This window comes from Micromys minutus (genome assembly GCF_963924665.1).
Source record: "Micromys minutus genome assembly, chromosome: 16".
NCBI lineage: Eukaryota > Metazoa > Chordata > Mammalia > Rodentia > Muridae > Micromys > Micromys minutus.
Window position 1 is genome coordinate 4,758,344 of NC_137985.1, and position 17,184 is coordinate 4,775,527.

The following is a 17,184-nucleotide window of genomic DNA, read 5'->3' on the forward strand; positions in this document are numbered from 1 at the left end:
AAGTAAGACTTACCAAATGGACGAGATTCAAATACATCAAGCTCACACCAATTTTTTCACATAGCTAACAAGTGTCATTAAAAGTAACCATTTCTCTCTCTTTAGGATTTGGTCAATCACAAAGAATGAAGTTTTCCTTGATCCCTGTGCACTGCTGTTACCCCATCATCAGGGGGAGAACCAACCCGTGTAATTACCATTTGAGACATGAATCATCACTTGCAGGACCCAGACCTATGTGACTCTATAAAAGGAGCTTGGGTCCGGGTGCAAATGTGCACTGTCTGCCATCCCCTGGTACAAGCTGATACAATCACCAAACGACCAAGAGGAGATGAAGGTGCTACCTGCCTCTGGCCTTGCTTTCCTTGTCACAGCTTTAAAGTTTGCCTCTGCAGCCCCCACCCTAATTGCAGCCACCCCTAGGACCTTCAGGAGCAACTACCAGCTCGCACAGGTTTGTGACTTTCTGCCCCACCCCCTCTTCCCTCTCCTAACCCAGAACACCCAACAGGGCATAATAAGAAAGTAAACAAAAATTATTATTTTAAAAAATAGTTTTGCAGCTCTACAGAAGCCCAATGAGCCATGCTGTCTAAAGTTATTGCCTGGTGCTTATTAGGTGCATGAGTTACATGGCTGTGTTAATAGCTGAACAAAATATCTGGTAGGTGGCTTGCATTATACAGAACTTGAGTGTGGTTATACAACATACAAAACTCAAAAACAATAATTTGGAGGAAAATAAGATCAGAAATATAAAGACTGAGGCAGGTTGAAAATTTAACACTGAGTGCTTTACAGCCACAAGTGTTTTATGTTGTTTTATGTTGATATTTTGAAAAGTGACTTTTATGGTCAAGTAACGTTGGTTAGAATTAATATAGACCATCCTTCCTTCTTGTTTGAGATCTTTTCTCCCTAGTCTGTGTGTCTCCACAACTTTTACCTCAACTTTATTTTCTGCCTGGTAGGCTTTCCCATCTGACTATGGTATGAAGTGACTGTTACAACCAACCATGCTAGGATTTTGTAAAGAGTCCATGGATGAAAGTCATCCCACATACAGAGAAGTTGGTTAAAGGAAGTTGGTGGTTCTTAACCTGTAGAAATGAATTTCTAATGACAGAATTGCTAGCGATGGAGAAAGGGTTTTGTAGATGTGCTACCTGGGCCAAAAGTCTGAGGAAACTACAGTCTGCATGTGATTCCATCTCTGCCTGGGGCTACTGTCCTTTTGTCCAGCTGCACCCAGGGCCAGCTTGGGCTCAAGGTCTAGAGACCTAAGCACACTGGACTGTCCCATATACATTGAGCTGTCCCCTATGCACACTGGACTGTCCCATATACATTGAACTATCCCCTATGCACACTAGATTGTCACCTATGCACACTGGACTGTCCCATATACATTGAACTGTCCCCCTATGCACACTGGACTGTCCCCATGCACACTAGACTGTCACCTATATACACTGGACTGTCCCCATCCATTGTTTTGCCACTCACCCATTCCAGTCAATCAGTTTCTTTTACAACATGAGAAAAATCAGGGAGCATTTGCAATAGCAACTCTGCATATAATTAATAAAAGATGCCACTATCCATAGGCGATGTCACCACTTCCATAGACAATGTCAACAGTAGATGCCCAGTTCCACAGACGTGCCGGTATCAACAACAGGTGTTCATTTGAGTCAAACTCTCTTTGACCAGAGCCATATGTAGATGAACTCAATTCATTGTAGCTCCAGGAACTAAAATGATAAATTGTTTTTTACTGGGATCCTCTTTGGTCCTTTCTCTCCTAATTTTCCTCTACAGAATAATGCTTCTCTAATTGAGAAAATATAATGTTTTGTGATCACCCTTCTCAACACATATAACTGGCTTGTGTTCTACCAGAATAGAACTCATCCAGTGAGATGCTCTGATTCTAGTCTAGGGTTTGGGGAAAATGTCATTGTACCAGCCAGTCCTGGACAGGTCATATAGGACCCTGTGCTATAATGGTTGACTGCATCTGTGAAACCAGAAACATTGGCTACAGCCACAGAGAGACTAAGATGGCCGAATTCTAGATGGGAATGAGGTCAGAAAGTTTTGGTGAAGGCTTCTTTCCTAGTCTGTCCAGTCAGAATTCAGTTGGTGAGGAGAGAGGCATATTTCCAAATAGTTGATGGAGACTGTTAGAGCATCTTTATTTCTTTCTCTTCAAGTAAACCAGTCCTCCTTAGTCCCCATTATCTCCTCCGTGTCATGAAAATTTGTCCGTATCTTGTTACCTGGTTCTTGCTGCAGAGACTCCAGGCATCAGCTCTAGCAAGACCAAAGGAAAAAGATAAGGACAGATCTCTCATGATAGAAACATGAAACAGCTCTAGCCAGAAACTAGAAACAATCTATGAATTGCCTTGTAACTTACAGAAATATCCAACAGCCTTGTGAGCTTATCAAATCACAAATGCAAACAACTCATGATTCTGTTTGTAATATTCTGTTACTGTTACCTTGGGGGACAGCATGAGTGAAGAGAACCAGTCAAAGTCTGCTCTCGTGGCACTGATGGGGCAGGGTAGGCAGGACAGCCAGGAAGTTGCAGTTAGAAGGTATACAAGTCACTCGAGTGCTCGAGCTTGTTTGAGAAAGTGGGAAGAGACGGTGGGAAAGGATAGGAGTTGACTGGGGTGTGAGCAGTCCAAGGAAGCCTCTCAGACACAGCCACATCTGGCACAAAACTGAACTGTAGAAAGAGCTTGCCTTGCAGAATACTGGAGACAGGACAGGCTGAAAAAAGCATCCCCAAGTGCAGAAGTCAAGCAGAAAGCTTGGGTATAGTCACCATGTGGCTCTCACACACACACACACACACACAGAGAGAGAGAGAGAGAGAGAGAGAGAGAGAGAGAGAGAGAGAGAGAGAGAGAATACCTCACCTCTTCCTACAGTAAAAGATTTATCTATTTTAAGGGTTTTGTTTGCTTTTTTAAATAGTTCAGATATTTCTTGGTTTATGATGCTGTTGTGTCTTGATAATCTCATCATAGGTTCAAAATATCATGAGTCAAACAGCTTACCTTTGTTTAATAACACAGCAGTGTGTTACTGTGCAGCTCAGGTCTGTGGTCTGTGGCTTGGGATCCAGGAAGAACCCCTCATAGTACACTGCAAGCCCTGGAAAGACCAAGAGGTGAAATTCACAGTGTGGTTTATACTGAGAGAACGGCACTTTCACCTTGTTATGAAGTCAAAAATCATTAAGTCAGCCTATTGTAACATGGGAACTATCTCATGGTGTTCCCATAACATTTAAATTAGCCAACTGAATTGCCTCTAAAAGGAGTAGAATTCTCATTTACCATGTAGTCATGAGAAATTAAACCATGGAAATAAAAGTCCTGGACCCCAGGACCCTTGGTACCACTTTGTTTTCTGTGATAAAGATTTTTTATTGTTATTATTTTAAAATGTAGGCTTCTACTTCTCACTAAACATTATATCAGAGAACATTTTGGCTTTTATGCTATTTCCATGACTTTATTTTTAAAAAGTTATGAATAGGAACTAAAGAGATGGCTCAGAGTTTGATGTGTCAGCATCCACATAGCCACTCACAACTGTCTTGCAACTTCAGTTTCAGGGCATCCAATATTATCTTATGGCCTCTGTATGTTCCTGCATGCACACAGTGTATGTACAATCACCCAGGAACACAAATATTCATACAAAACTTTTTTAAATGTTTTAAATACATTAATTAACAAAACAAAACAAATATTTCTGATAATGTGTACGTTAGCATTTCCTTACCGATTGCTTTTGTTAATCCTTACACTAGTGTGATCTATACATCAGTAGACAGGTGGGAATGCTGAAGCTTGCAAGAAAGATGGAGTAAAAGAAACTAAAATAATTGCACCAGCAAGTTTGTGGTGCAGTCTGCACTTGAACCTATGGATTTTCAGACAGTGTCAAAGTTGTTACAAATCTCTTTGAATGACTCATTGAAAGAATAAAGGAAAGTGTTGGAGAAAGTATGTCCCAGCCATTCCTTAGCCCAGTTACACTCAGGAGGGATATTTCTAAATGTCCTTAGAAGTTGGCAGGGAAGTGTGACCATCAGCCAGCAGAGGGGCCATCTTAGCTTCCATTACTTCTATCTGTTGAGCACTAGAAAGGAAGCCAGAGAGAATGTTATGACAGTGGTTTTAGCAGCAGGGGAGACAGAGAGGGTACAAGGCAGAGCATGGAAGTGGTGGCTCACAGGGCAGGACAGCTTCACATGTACCTCTATGTGCCAAATGGATCATTTGCCTCCAGAAAGGATGCCTTGTCAACAGCGCTGGCAAGAGAGTCCCCAGAAGGTTAGACTCTCCTTAATTTAGAACATATGTCGATCCTCCAAACATCTGCCTTGTGAAATCTCTAAGTCATCATCTCCTTGATGTCATTGCGGTGACGAGGTTCTGTTCCTCCATTAAGTAGGCATAACTCCTGACTTTATTTAACTAAATTGACTGTTTTTCTATCTATTAAGTTCAGCCTTAAACTTTCAAAGCTATAGGTTTGATATCCAATGCCTATTTTAGAGAAAAAGAAAAAAACATTTTACTATGAAAATAGTGTAGATTCACAGCAGAAAACATAAAAAATACAATCAAAATTTAAATGTCCCAAGTTTCATTATCAGTGTGTAAACATCACTAATGCTTTAGTCTCTGGCTCCCAAATGGATGGCCATTGCCCAGGGCAAGACTTTGGCAAAGCATACAAGCACCTGGTTTTGGTTTTGAGGTTCATCTGTCTGTTTCTTTTTTAAAATTTTATATATTCTTTGAGAATTTTATAATGCAAACAATATATTTTGACCATATCCATCATCCCGGCCTCTAGCTCCTTGATGATCCTGTCCATATTCCCCACCCCAACTTTATTTTTCTTAAATAAATAACCCGCTAAGTCACTAAGTGCCACCCATATACTCATGGGTGTGGACCATCCCTGGAGGCATGGTCAACTTGCCAGGGACCACAACACTAAGAACACTGACTGACTCCCCCTCCTCAGCTAGGGGTGGAAGTGGGTCACCATGTGTCCCTCCTCATAAAATCTTGTTACCATGTAAATGTTTGAGGGTTTTTAAGGGCTTTTGGCATTGTTGGGGGGGGGTACCTAGTGTTTGTTTTAAAAAAAAAAGGCTACCTTGATTATTAAGTCTGTAGTAATCTTCTCACTGACTTTCCCCTCCTTATTCATGACTATGTCACTTTAACAGTAGCAGTATATATGGTCTTTGCTTAATTTATCATGAACATCTCACTTCTACGACCATATTTCATGATGCACACAACAGAAGGTTGAGTAGAGCATATTCTCTAACAAGGGGAACAAATTCATGAAACTGAAAAATCTCAGAAATTCTGAGTCACTGGTCTTAGACACACTTCGCTATCCTCTGTTCTTGGAAGCACATAATTGAAATGTCACTTTTAAGTTGCTGTGGCAGCAACTTGTGCACAAACAAGAAGCTCTCAAAGCAGCTTCATCCTAAAACAAACAAACATATTAACCCCTGAGCATAGATGAAGGCACAGCCAAATTCCCTGACTGTCAGGACTCCTGGCTCTAGGTGAAGGCCTAGGAGTGGAGTGCAGCTGTCCTCTTCCCCACAGAGATTCATCTTAGCTACACCTACTCATTTTTATTTATATGCATGTGTTTGTGTGAGAGTATACCACATATGTGAGTACTCACAAAGAGGTCATCACATCTCCTGAAGCTGTTTTTATAGTCAGCTGGGAACCACTCAACCTGGATTCTTGGGAACCAAACTCATGTTCTCTGGAAGAGCAACGAGCACTTTTAACTGCTGAACCATCCCTCTAGTTCCTAAGATAAACTTAAGAGGTGATCACCACAAACCGAACTCTTCTTATAGGCAGGACAGCCAGATAGGAAACAAAATATGGACAGTAACTACAGCAAGAGTAACAGTCGACTATGATTGCCCCACCCACAGACAACCAACCCTAATAACCAGACCTCCCTACCTCCCTTCATCATGTACTGCATGTGCTTTACCTCTGAAATTCCCATAATCTGATGGAGGTTTCTCTTCTTTTTCACTCTGTGTCACTGCTTCATTGAGAACATTTTATATGCTCTTAAATACTTATCTTTCAAAAATATGATCTTAAGATGTACCTCATTTTGAATCACATGATGTATAATAATATTTCTAACAAGTCCCCTGTTGTAGGTTGGAATATATCTCAGTAGTAGAGCATTTACAGAGCAAGTCAAAGCCTCCAGGTTCATGCCAGCACTACAAAACCAAACAACCCCCCTGCTGTAAAACTAAAGCCTTGCCTCCAACTGCATTTCTGCAGCCCTATGTAGCTCAGGATACCATAATCTCAGCCGACCATCCACAATAGTGGTGAACACAGTATCCTAAAGCTGTGAAGTCTGTTCCTGAAGGTGACACTTGATTATTTGGGAAAGGGGGTTAATATTTTTCTGTTTCTTCTGTGAGAATTTCATGTATGTATTCAATGTATTTTGATCATATTCATCCCCCACTTCTCCCTTCAGGAGAACTCCTTCAGGATTCTTGCCCAAATTCATATCTCTCTCTCTCTCTCTCTCTCTCTCTCTCTCTCTCTCTCGAAACATCTGAACCTAAGTCACCCACTGGCACATGGTCAACCTATCAGAAGGCATTCCTCTAAAGAAACCCAACTCTCCTTCCTTTAGCAGCATCACTAGTCAATGTCTCAGCCAGGGAGGGCTCATGGGCTCCCACTGCATCCTAGTGGAAGGTTGACTAGTTTGACTTTGTACAGTCCCAGCTGTCACAGTCAGAGGTCCTGCTGTGTCCAGAAGACACTTCTCCATCCTATTTCTCCTTGGACTCTGTCTCTTTCAGTCTTTCCACCTCCTCTTTCATAATATTCCCTAAGCCTCATTTACAGAAAGGATATTCAAGAAGTCTAACAATGTGTGGTTTGCTTTCTTTGCCTCAGTGAGTATCAAACCTGTGTCAGGAAACCCACCCTAGGAGAGAAAAAAGGTTACCCCACAACACACCAAACTTGTTAAAATCTTCAGCCTAAACTGGGCAGTGGTGGCAAATGCCTTTAACCTAGCACTTGGGAAGCAAAAATTTCTGTGAGTTTGAGGCCTGGCTGATCTACAAGTTCCAGGACAGCCAAGGTTACACAGAAAACCCCTGTCTCAGAAAAAAAAAAAAATCCCTTCAGCCTATATATTGTCCTTTTGCCTTTGTTTCTAATGAGAGGGTTAAAGCATAAATACTCTATTTTTAAGAACTATTTATTTTCTGTATATGAATACAGCAGTCTTCAGACATACCAGAAGGGTGCATCAGACCCCGTTACAAATGATCCCGAGCCACTACATGGTGCTGGGAATTGAACTCAGGACCTCTGAAAAAGCAGTCAGTGCTCTTCACTGAGACATCTCTCCAGCCACTCATAAGTACTCTTGAAGAAAAAAATACTTATTTCATATTACACATCATACATGATGTGATTAACGATGGCATACCAAACCAGGAAATGGTGGTGTGCTCCTTAATCCCAGGATTTGTGAGGCAGAGGCAAACAGATTTCCGTGAGTTCAAGGCCAACTTGGCCTACATATTTGAGTTCCAGAACAGTCAGAGCTACAAAAAGAAACCCTATCTCAAAATACTAGAAAAGTTTTAAAAAAAATAAATAGGAATGGCACACCAACATCAACCTGTGGTCTGCAGATGTACTCACACAAACAAGTGCACACACATGCACTTGTGTATACACACACATACCCAAAAACTGGGGGAGGGAGAAAGAAAAATAAGTCCACATGTCTCAGTACTAAAGAATAATCATAAGTTATTTTAATTAGAATATATGACCTATTTTATATCAAGAATGTGGTCCTGGATCTTAGGCAAATATGAGTGTTCTCTAATCATGCCATAGATGAGTCGGCCTGCCTCTCCATTTCAGGACTATCTTGACAAGTATTATACAAAGAAAGGAAGCCCCCAGGTTGGTGAGATGGTGGCAAAAGAAAGCAACCCCATGATCAGGAAGATTAAGGAGCTACAAATGTTCTTTGGCCTCAGAGTCACTGGGAAGTTAGACCAGGACACAATGGATGTGACCAAGAGGCCTCGATGTGGAGTTCCTGATGTAGCTAACTACCGCCTCTTCCCGGGTGAACCGAAATGGAAAAAAAATATTTTGACATACAGGTAATGAGACTGCATCTTTCCCAATTCAAAGAGAAAGATGGACCTTGCCCTCTTCTTTTCTGTCCAAGGTCTCTTTCTTTTGATCTGTAGTAAAGGAGAATCCTCAAGAGCCATAAAAAGAAATAGCAACTCTCTAGGTCTTTGGTGAAAACTCTAATCCCAGAATAGCTGTCTACCCTTACAGGTCTGACCAGCTTGGAACAACCCAGGGACAGTTTAAAGTGAACCTACCTTGGTAGCACTGAGAACTTTTTAATCTGCCCAGCTGAGCTAGGCTAATAAACCAGCTCAAGCCAATGAAAGACCATCTCAGAAAAACAAGATAGATGTCTCCTGAGGAATAATAGGCTCACACACACACACACACACACACACACACACACACACACACACATACACACACACACACATCCATAAGTCACTTTGGCTATTATAAGCACTCAATTTGTGTATTATAAGAGTGAATAGCTCCTCTTTCTCTTTTTTGGTCTTTAAGGAGAAGTAGACATGCAAACAGGGGAAGAGAAGTGACTCCAAAATGGGATCTGAGGCAGCAGTGGAAAGAGCTATCAACTTGGCTAGTCATAGAACCTGACCTGATTTAAAGACGGTCACAGCTCCAAGCCCCCTCTACTGTGGTTGAGGCTCCGGCACTGCTTCACCTTCTCCATCTTCCTGTTTAGTTCAAGGAGACCTGCCCAATAGAATTTTTGTCCTTCCTCCTTGGGTTCTGGGTATTGAAAGCAAATTTCCTGACTTCCTTGCTCCACTTCCAGGGTTCATTCACTAGCCAGCCTAGACTATATGCGTCACCAAGGTGTCTTCAGCCTCAGTGGGATAAAGAGATGGGTGAGGCTGTCTTGTTCCAGCCACATACGGGCCTAATAGGTGTAACTTTGGATTCTATGCTAGAGCTTTGTAGAAATCAGGCTATATCCAAACAGAGCCCCCACCAACAAAGTTGAATTTTGGGCTACCATGTCGAGTGACGCTTGACTTCCAACACCCCAGTACACTACTTAAACTGTAGTGGAGGACACAGCAAGGAGAATAGTGGCAACTGGGGCAGCCTGAACAGTGAGATCCAGCTACTGAGACGTCAGAATTTGATTGGGTTGCATTTCCAGGATCCTCACATCTGCATGGCATGAGGAGATGAGGAAGGGATGGGCTGTAGCAAACACCCAAGGGTTAGTGCACAGCAACCTTCTAACCACTTCCGGGAGCCAACTACAATGTCAGCAACTGTGGGGTCAGTTGTTATATTCCCAAGAACTCTGTGTGCTTGTTGCTAAGAAATGACTATAAGCAATGATGGAGACTTACAATATTCTATAGTAAATAAAGCAACCTGAAACCCATATCTCTCAACCTTGCAGATGAGCCCCTGGCACCAGTACACCTCTCCAAGACCCTAGAGGCTGTCTTGATACTTTGCAGCTCCTGGATGTCAGAATAGCATCTTGAAACAAACACCAGATGATTAAACATAAAAAACCCACAGCAGAGCACTCATGCACACAGCTTTGAAGGCAGACAGAAGGCTCCACTAAGGTCTCTGTTTAACCACAAAATGCAGACCTTGATCATCATCATTACTGGCCTCCTTGAGGTGGTGAGGGCTAGATAACACAGCACATTAAAGATGCCTAGAACCCTGTGTAGCACAGAGAGCGTCTTCAAAGAGCACTGCCTATGATTACCATCTGCTCATGTGTTGTTTACTCTGCAGACTCTGGGTCAGGATTTTCTCTACTTTTTCTTCTCTGGCATTATTCTTTTCCACATCCTTATCTTGGCTGACTCAACTTTCATCTTCAACTCAAGAATACAGTTAATCTGCCTATCACAGAAGGGAATAGCATGGTACTGACTGCCTAACCTGGTCCTAAATCATAGGTTTTCATGGCACCAGGGTTATACCATGTTTTTATGTCATTAAATAGTCCAGAACTGAGCAATTTTCCATCTTTTCTGTCTTTTAAGCACCCCGGGATTTTGACTGTGCATGCTTGCTGGAATCATAGCACCTGAATGAGAACTTGATAAACTTGCTAAAATAAAAATTTCAGGACTAGACTAACACGTTCAACAATCTTGCTAGGCAGTTTTTGTGGATCCTAAAGTTGAGAATCCCTAAGTATCCTTAGACAGGATCCTCTGTCCTTCTACTAGCCAAGTGCCTGTATAAGACACTGGGGCCAAGCTAGAGAGAGTGTGAGCAACCTCTGTTTGGGCTCCAAACTTGGCTACTAAACATGTGCAGCCATTATTGCAGCCCAGCCCAGAACCCCAGGTGAAATTCTCTTGCTGTCCTTCTGCTGCTGATGGCAGAAGCTGAACATCTTGTGCTTCTGAGTAGAAGGAGCTCTGAGATCCACCAATTTGGTTTCTGCACACTGTATGTCCAAAAAAAAAAAAAAAAAAAAAAACAAAACAAAAAAAAAGAACTATATGTTCCAGTGTTGTTGGCCAGGGACTTCCTGAAGTGTTCTAACCCCTTTTCAACCCCAGTGAGCTAGGGGCTAGCACATTCTCTTTAAGAAAAATACACACACGGCTGGAGAGATGTCTCAACAGTTAAAAGCACTAGCTGCTTTTGCAAAGGACCCAGGTTCAATTTTTAGGACCCACAAGGTAGCTCACAACCATCTGCAAATCAAGTTCCATGGAGATTTGTCCATGTTCTCGTGTTCCTTACCATTGCACATACAAAATACATGCAGGCAAAACACCAATACACATCAAATAAAAATAAAACTTTTTTAGTTAAAATTTTTAAATTTAAATTTTTAAAACCCTCTAACTCTGTCTGTCTGTCTGTCTGTCTGTCTGTCTCGCTCATACACACACACACACACACACACACACACACACACACACACACACCACTGCCTAACCCTGAGGAAATTCCTTTGGCCTTTGATAAAGAATTTATAGCAAAACCTCAAATAACAACCTATACTGGTTTCAGAAGCCTAAAGTGTCTCTGCCTTCTGTGTCTCTCCCTAGTGTCCTATGTGACATGAAACAGTTAAAACTGTTCCAAAACACAGTAAGAACCACTGATTCAGAACAAGAGACGTACCATAACATGGAAACAGAGGGGCTGTGGCCTGTGAGCAGCCTGCAGTGTTCTCCCCTTCTCTGTTTGGGATCAGTCACTAATGTAAATATCTGTGTCTTCTTTGTCCAGAGTCTCTAAGTATACACCTTCCATGAGTCCCACCGAGGTGGACAAGGCTGTACATATGGCCCTGCATGCATGGAGTACGGCTGTCCCTCTGAACTTCGTTAGAATAAACTCTGGGGAAGCAGATATCATGATATCTTTTGAAACTGGAGGTATTGTATTGTTTCTTGGGTTCTATCTGTAATGCCAAGGAGAATGGCCCCCAATTGCTCCTTGCATTCATTTATGGAATGGTCAGCACAGGACCCCATCACATAGTATTGGGATGGGCAGAGTCCAAGACCATAGCAAAAGGCAACATCTTGCCAGAAGCAAGCTCAGCATTGTTTGTCACTTTGGCCTTCACTGTGGGACAAACTCATGGAAGTGCACTTTTACTGTGGCTCTACCCCATGACAAGACAGGTTCTGTCCACTTTAGTTTTCCCACTGGTTAGGGGACCACCTGACTTCAAAGTTTTCCATAATGACTTTGATCAATATCATCTGGTTCCATATTATCCAAGATTCTCCTACCTGAATTCCCACTGAAGAATTCACTTCCCCAGGAACCCTGAGATAGCCCCTGTATGCCACACGATCTGAAACTCTACACACACAATAGCTACAGGATAGCATTTGTGTCTGTCCCATGCTTGAACTCTGCCTTTGAGAAGGACATGGGATGCTTGCCTCTACCTGTCTGCTCCTCCACTCCCCCACACACCCTGCTACAGAGAAGCATTGCTTTGAACATGACTGGTAAAGCTCTGAGTCTTTGCAGAAAAGCATGCAGGAAATAGATGAAACCAGAGGCCCCTGAAGTTCTCTCCAACGGTGACATTGACATATCACTGCCTCTCCTGCCCAGATGCTGTTGCTGAGTGCTGGAGATATTCTAAGCCTGGGCTGATTCCTATCTGATTTTGTTGGGTGGAGCAGAGTAGGGGTTAGGAGTTAGGGAAAGGAGATCAAGATAGTCATGCATGTGGCCTTCAAAAATGGCCTAGAGTAGTCCTGTTCCTGCATACATCCAAGGGCATTTGTTTAAATGGTAGGACATCGTAAGTCAAGGCAGGCTTAGGGGACATGGAATTGACTCCTAGCACAAAGACTGACTAGAGACCAGGTAAGCATCATAAGTCCTCAGAACACACAGATCTAATTGAACTGCATCACAATTGATCTTGACCTGAGAAGGAACATATTGAATTTGGGATGCTGGCTTTAAAAACAATAAACAAGGCTAGAGGGATGGCTTGGGTTGAGTACTTGTTGCCAAGCCTGATCACCCCAGTTTGATCCCAGGGACCTGAACGGTAGAAGAAAACCAGCTCCCGTAAGATATACTTTGATCTCCACACAACACTATATGCACCCACTCACATACATACGTACATACATACATACTTACATACATACAATGTAAATATTATTAAATTAATTAATGAATTAATAAAATGAAAATACAAATACCAATTTTTAAGTAACAAAAAAATGGGAATTGTCACCAAAAATCTGAGAAACTGTGAACAGTAGCTTTTGTCACATTCATCAAATGTTTTTTCTTTCTATTGAATTCATAATACTGCTGACTATACATGATAGAAGAAAACACTGAACTCTCTAGGTGCTAAGATTATCCTAACTTCACCTTTATAGGCTTTACACAGGCATGTATATCAAAGTTACAAAGACATTGTTGACACATAAATTAGATTGTGCAATACAAACAGAAAGCACACACTTAGTTTACAAGACCCTCAAAAGAATTAGTTTTGAAAGCTCTTTCTGCCAACAAGATCATATTTTAATTTAGTGGACTGGAATGGGTTGCTATCAAATGTTCCTCCATCTGTTCTCCTTCTGTAATCTGCATGCTAGTCTACCATACACTGTGTGTTGCAATAAAAACCATTACAACCAAGTTTGCAATGCCTCCTTCATAGTACAAAATAGTCCTTTTTATTTTTCAGTTTCTTAACATATATAAAATTCATATATATTATAATCATTTTTAAAACATATATTTAAAAACGAATATTAGGGCTAGAGAGATGACTTGGAAGAGCACTCGCTGTTCTAACTCCAGCTCCAGGGACATCTGTCGCCCTCTTCTGACCACTGCACTCATGTGCAATACTCTCACAGGGACACACATACAAATACATACGTAAAAATCATTCTTTTAAGATCAATTTTGAAAAGTGCATTTTAGGGTCAATGCAGTTGAGAATGTTATCCACCTTTTGTGACCACCACCCCCAAAATTACTAGTCCTTAATTCAATCAATATTTTCTACTTAGATCATGGGGACTCCTACCCATTTGATGGGCCTCGGGGGACTCTGGCCCATGCATTTGCACCTGGAGAAGGCCTGGGAGGAGACACACATTTCGACAATGCTGAGAAGTGGACTATGGGAACGAATGGTATATATGCACAATTCACCATAACCTGGAAAACATTGTATCTTCTTCTGGGCCTCCATCATGAAACCTTGAGGTTCAACGTCCCAAGCCACCCTTTAACTAGGGAGGCTGGGTAGGAAAAACAAGTAAGCCAAAAATCCAGAAGGGAACACCACAGGGGGAAAGACTCTCCCAAGCTGATGCTATGGGCTAGCCTGTTTCTTAGCATTTAAACTACAGAAGCAGTCCCTCCCAATTCACAGCTTGCTTCTTATTCAAGTGTACAAGATTTATGGCTCTGTGTGTGTATGTGGAATGGACTTTATTTGGAAATAAATCCAGGAAATAGATTAATAGTCATCTAAGGAGTTTAATTGGGGAGGGTGTGAAGTTTCAAGAATGTCATGCAGATCATCTAGAAACCTCCCCTGTGAGACATACAAATGAAGGAGGCTGGTGCACCCACACACACTCAGGTATAGTCATTAGGATTCCAGCTTTGATGTTAATCAAATTAAAGTCTCAATTCCTAGTCCCACCAATTGTTAACTGTAACCATAGGTGAATTATTGCAACTCTCTGAACCTAGTTTTTTCATAGCATAGATTAAAATGTTAAATGTGTGTAATACTGAGTTGTATGAAAGCAGATTTATTTTTAAGCAGAAAGTTAGCCTTTTTATACTGAATTCCTCTTTGTATGTACACCTATAATCTGCCTATAGCAGAAGGTAATTTGATCATTGTACTATGTTCAATATCTATAGAGAGGTTTTTTTTAATGAAACCAACTTATAGTATAAAAAGGGAGTCATCTGTAGAAGCAGAAAATGATTCAAGAATTTAGAATCCAAATTGATGCACTATTATAACTTTCATTGCCACTATTAGCCCTTTGTTATCCCTCCGTTGAACTTAACTGACAAAGTGGCTTGTCTTACATTTCCCTCTCCCCCTCCCTCCATACCCCAAAAGGGTGAAGAAACTAAATAGACTGAAGTCAGGAGAGCCAGGTGCTAGAACAACCTACCAACCTTTGAAACCTGTTATGGGAAGCAGAGTCAGCTGTGGTGAGGCATGAAGTCTCCTGTAAGGGAAAAGGACAAAAACAAAAACCTGTGTTGATGCTTTCTCTTTCATATTGTTTAGGGTTCAACTTATTCACCGTCGCTGCTCATGAATTTGGCCATGCTCTGGGCCTGGGCCATTCCACAGACCCATCAGCGCTGATGTACCCAACTTATAAGTACCAGAACCCCTATAGGTTTCATCTCCCCAAGGATGATGTGAAAGGGATCCAAGCATTATATGGTATGATCTCCTCACCATCTCTAACCCTGAAAGTGACAGGCATTCAGCCTCCAAGTTAGAAAAAGTGCTTAAATAAAGATGACTAGGGTTACCACCACAGCTTTGTCAGCCTGTAAAGAGCTTATCTACAAGTTAAAAATGTTGCATCTTTCTTAAGATGCTGTTACATGTTCCTTCCAAAGCATTCTGGCCATGAAAAGCCTAAGGAAATGGTCCATTTGCTTAACTTTCCAAATCAAATAAAAATGTAATCATTTGAAGATAAAAGGCAGTGATTCTATTTTATAGTTCACATGCACACACACACACACACACACACACACACACACACGCATGCATGAACACATGCACGCATGCACACATACAAGCACCCACATGTGCTCACCCATTTATAGATAGGTGGTCTGAGCTTCCTAACAATGGTAATCATGATATTAATAACCCCCACCATTCAACTATACAGACAATCTGCTGCTCATAATTGATACACACTCAGACTTGTCGCCCATGCACAGCAAGGCTGTATGAGCTCTCATTTCATGACTTCCAGTTTGAAGGTTAAAAACAGTAGAAAATCTTAGTATATTTTTAAGTATCAAATTAATTATGTAGAATAAGAAAATAGCAACTACATTTTATATAATACTCTCATTAATTTTTGAACATTTCACATACATATACAATGACTTTGATTATATTCACTTCCCACTCCTTGCCCTATCTCTTACCAGATTCACACGGGTTTCCATGCCATTTTTTTACAACCCACTAATTCCAATTTCCATTTACCTGCATATTGGAGCATATTTGACTTAGTAAAGTCCACTCCTATAGACAAAGCTGACTTTTCAGTAGTCATCAAGTTTTAATAGTGTTTTTCAGGTATTATTTAAGTCTCACAGTATATTCACAAGTATATTCCAGGACCCCTCCCAATTTATAAACGATGTGGCCAAGGCCTTAAGATGGTAAATCATTTGCTTCTGTCACACAACTAATAACTAGAGATTCTGAGACTCAATCCCAGGTCTGCCTACCATGGCTAGCCATCTCCTTAAGACATTGTCATGTGCAGTGGGACATGTTTGGGCTTCTACAGGTCTCTCAAGTAGGTGTGTACATGCTTTGAGTTGCTGTTATCATCTTGCACTTTGAACCCTAGGACCCCGAAAAACATTCCCAGGAAAGCCCACCATGCCCCATATCCCACCTCACAAGCCATCCATCCCTGATCTCTGTGACTCCAGCTCATCCTTTGATGCAGTGACAGTGTTGGGAAAGGAGCTTCTGTTCTTCAAGGATAGGTAAGTTCAAAGATGCTCTCAGGCCTCAGCCTATGATCAACCAACACCATTGCCTCAGTGGCTGAAAATCATGGAATAGGGTGAGCAGTGGGGTCTTAGTAGATATACAACTGCACAAGTAGCTGTGGATGGACTACTGGTTTGGTTTGGGCACTATTCTGAGTGCTTTTCAAACAGCTGTAGTGTTTATTTGAACTACTTTGAGCATAGAGACTAGAATCCTCCATGTAGGAAAAAAAAAGAAGAATGTAGCTGAACAATAACAAGTTGGTTTCTTTAGGCTGTCAGCCCAAGTGTATCAAGCAACTGTTTATTATATGCTGAAAAATAACAAGTTGGGTTCTTTAGACTGTCAGCCCAAGTTTATCAGGCAACTGTTTGTTATTATGTGACTAGTGAGATGTGCAGTAAGAGCTCATTCAATAGCTGGCAAATGACAATTAGCTAGTTAGAGGAGTGAATGGATGAACGCATGCATGAGTGGAAAGATGATGGGGGGTGAATGGGTCAGTGAATTGGTGGTGGGTAGGTGGATGGATAGATGGATGAATGGATAAATGAGTAGGTAGGTGAATAGGTGGGTGGGTGAGTGGGTGGATGGTTGGGTGGATGAATGGATGGATGGATGGGTGGGTAGGTGGATGGATGGATGGATGGATGGATGGATGAATGGATGGATGGATGGATGGATGGATGGATGAGTAGGTGGAAGGATAGATGGATG

At 41.6% G+C, this 17,184-nt stretch overlaps 1 protein-coding gene across 1 annotated transcript in view; it reads left to right on the forward strand.

Annotated features, from left to right (window-relative positions):
* Positions 1–334: 334 nt before the first annotated feature.
* Positions 335–17,184, forward strand: part of MMP20 (matrix metallopeptidase 20) — a gene marked incomplete at both ends in the record, with an annotated part of 43,929 nt that continues 27,079 nt past the window's right edge. The window contains 6 exons of the mRNA XM_080930051.1: positions 335–457; positions 8,016–8,263; positions 11,460–11,608; positions 13,742–13,867; positions 14,995–15,156; positions 16,319–16,460. Coding sequence (XP_080786177.1) covers positions 335–457; positions 8,016–8,263; positions 11,460–11,608; positions 13,742–13,867; positions 14,995–15,156; positions 16,319–16,460 — 950 coding nt within the window. The remainder of the gene's footprint in view (positions 458–8,015; positions 8,264–11,459; positions 11,609–13,741; positions 13,868–14,994; positions 15,157–16,318; positions 16,461–17,184) is intronic.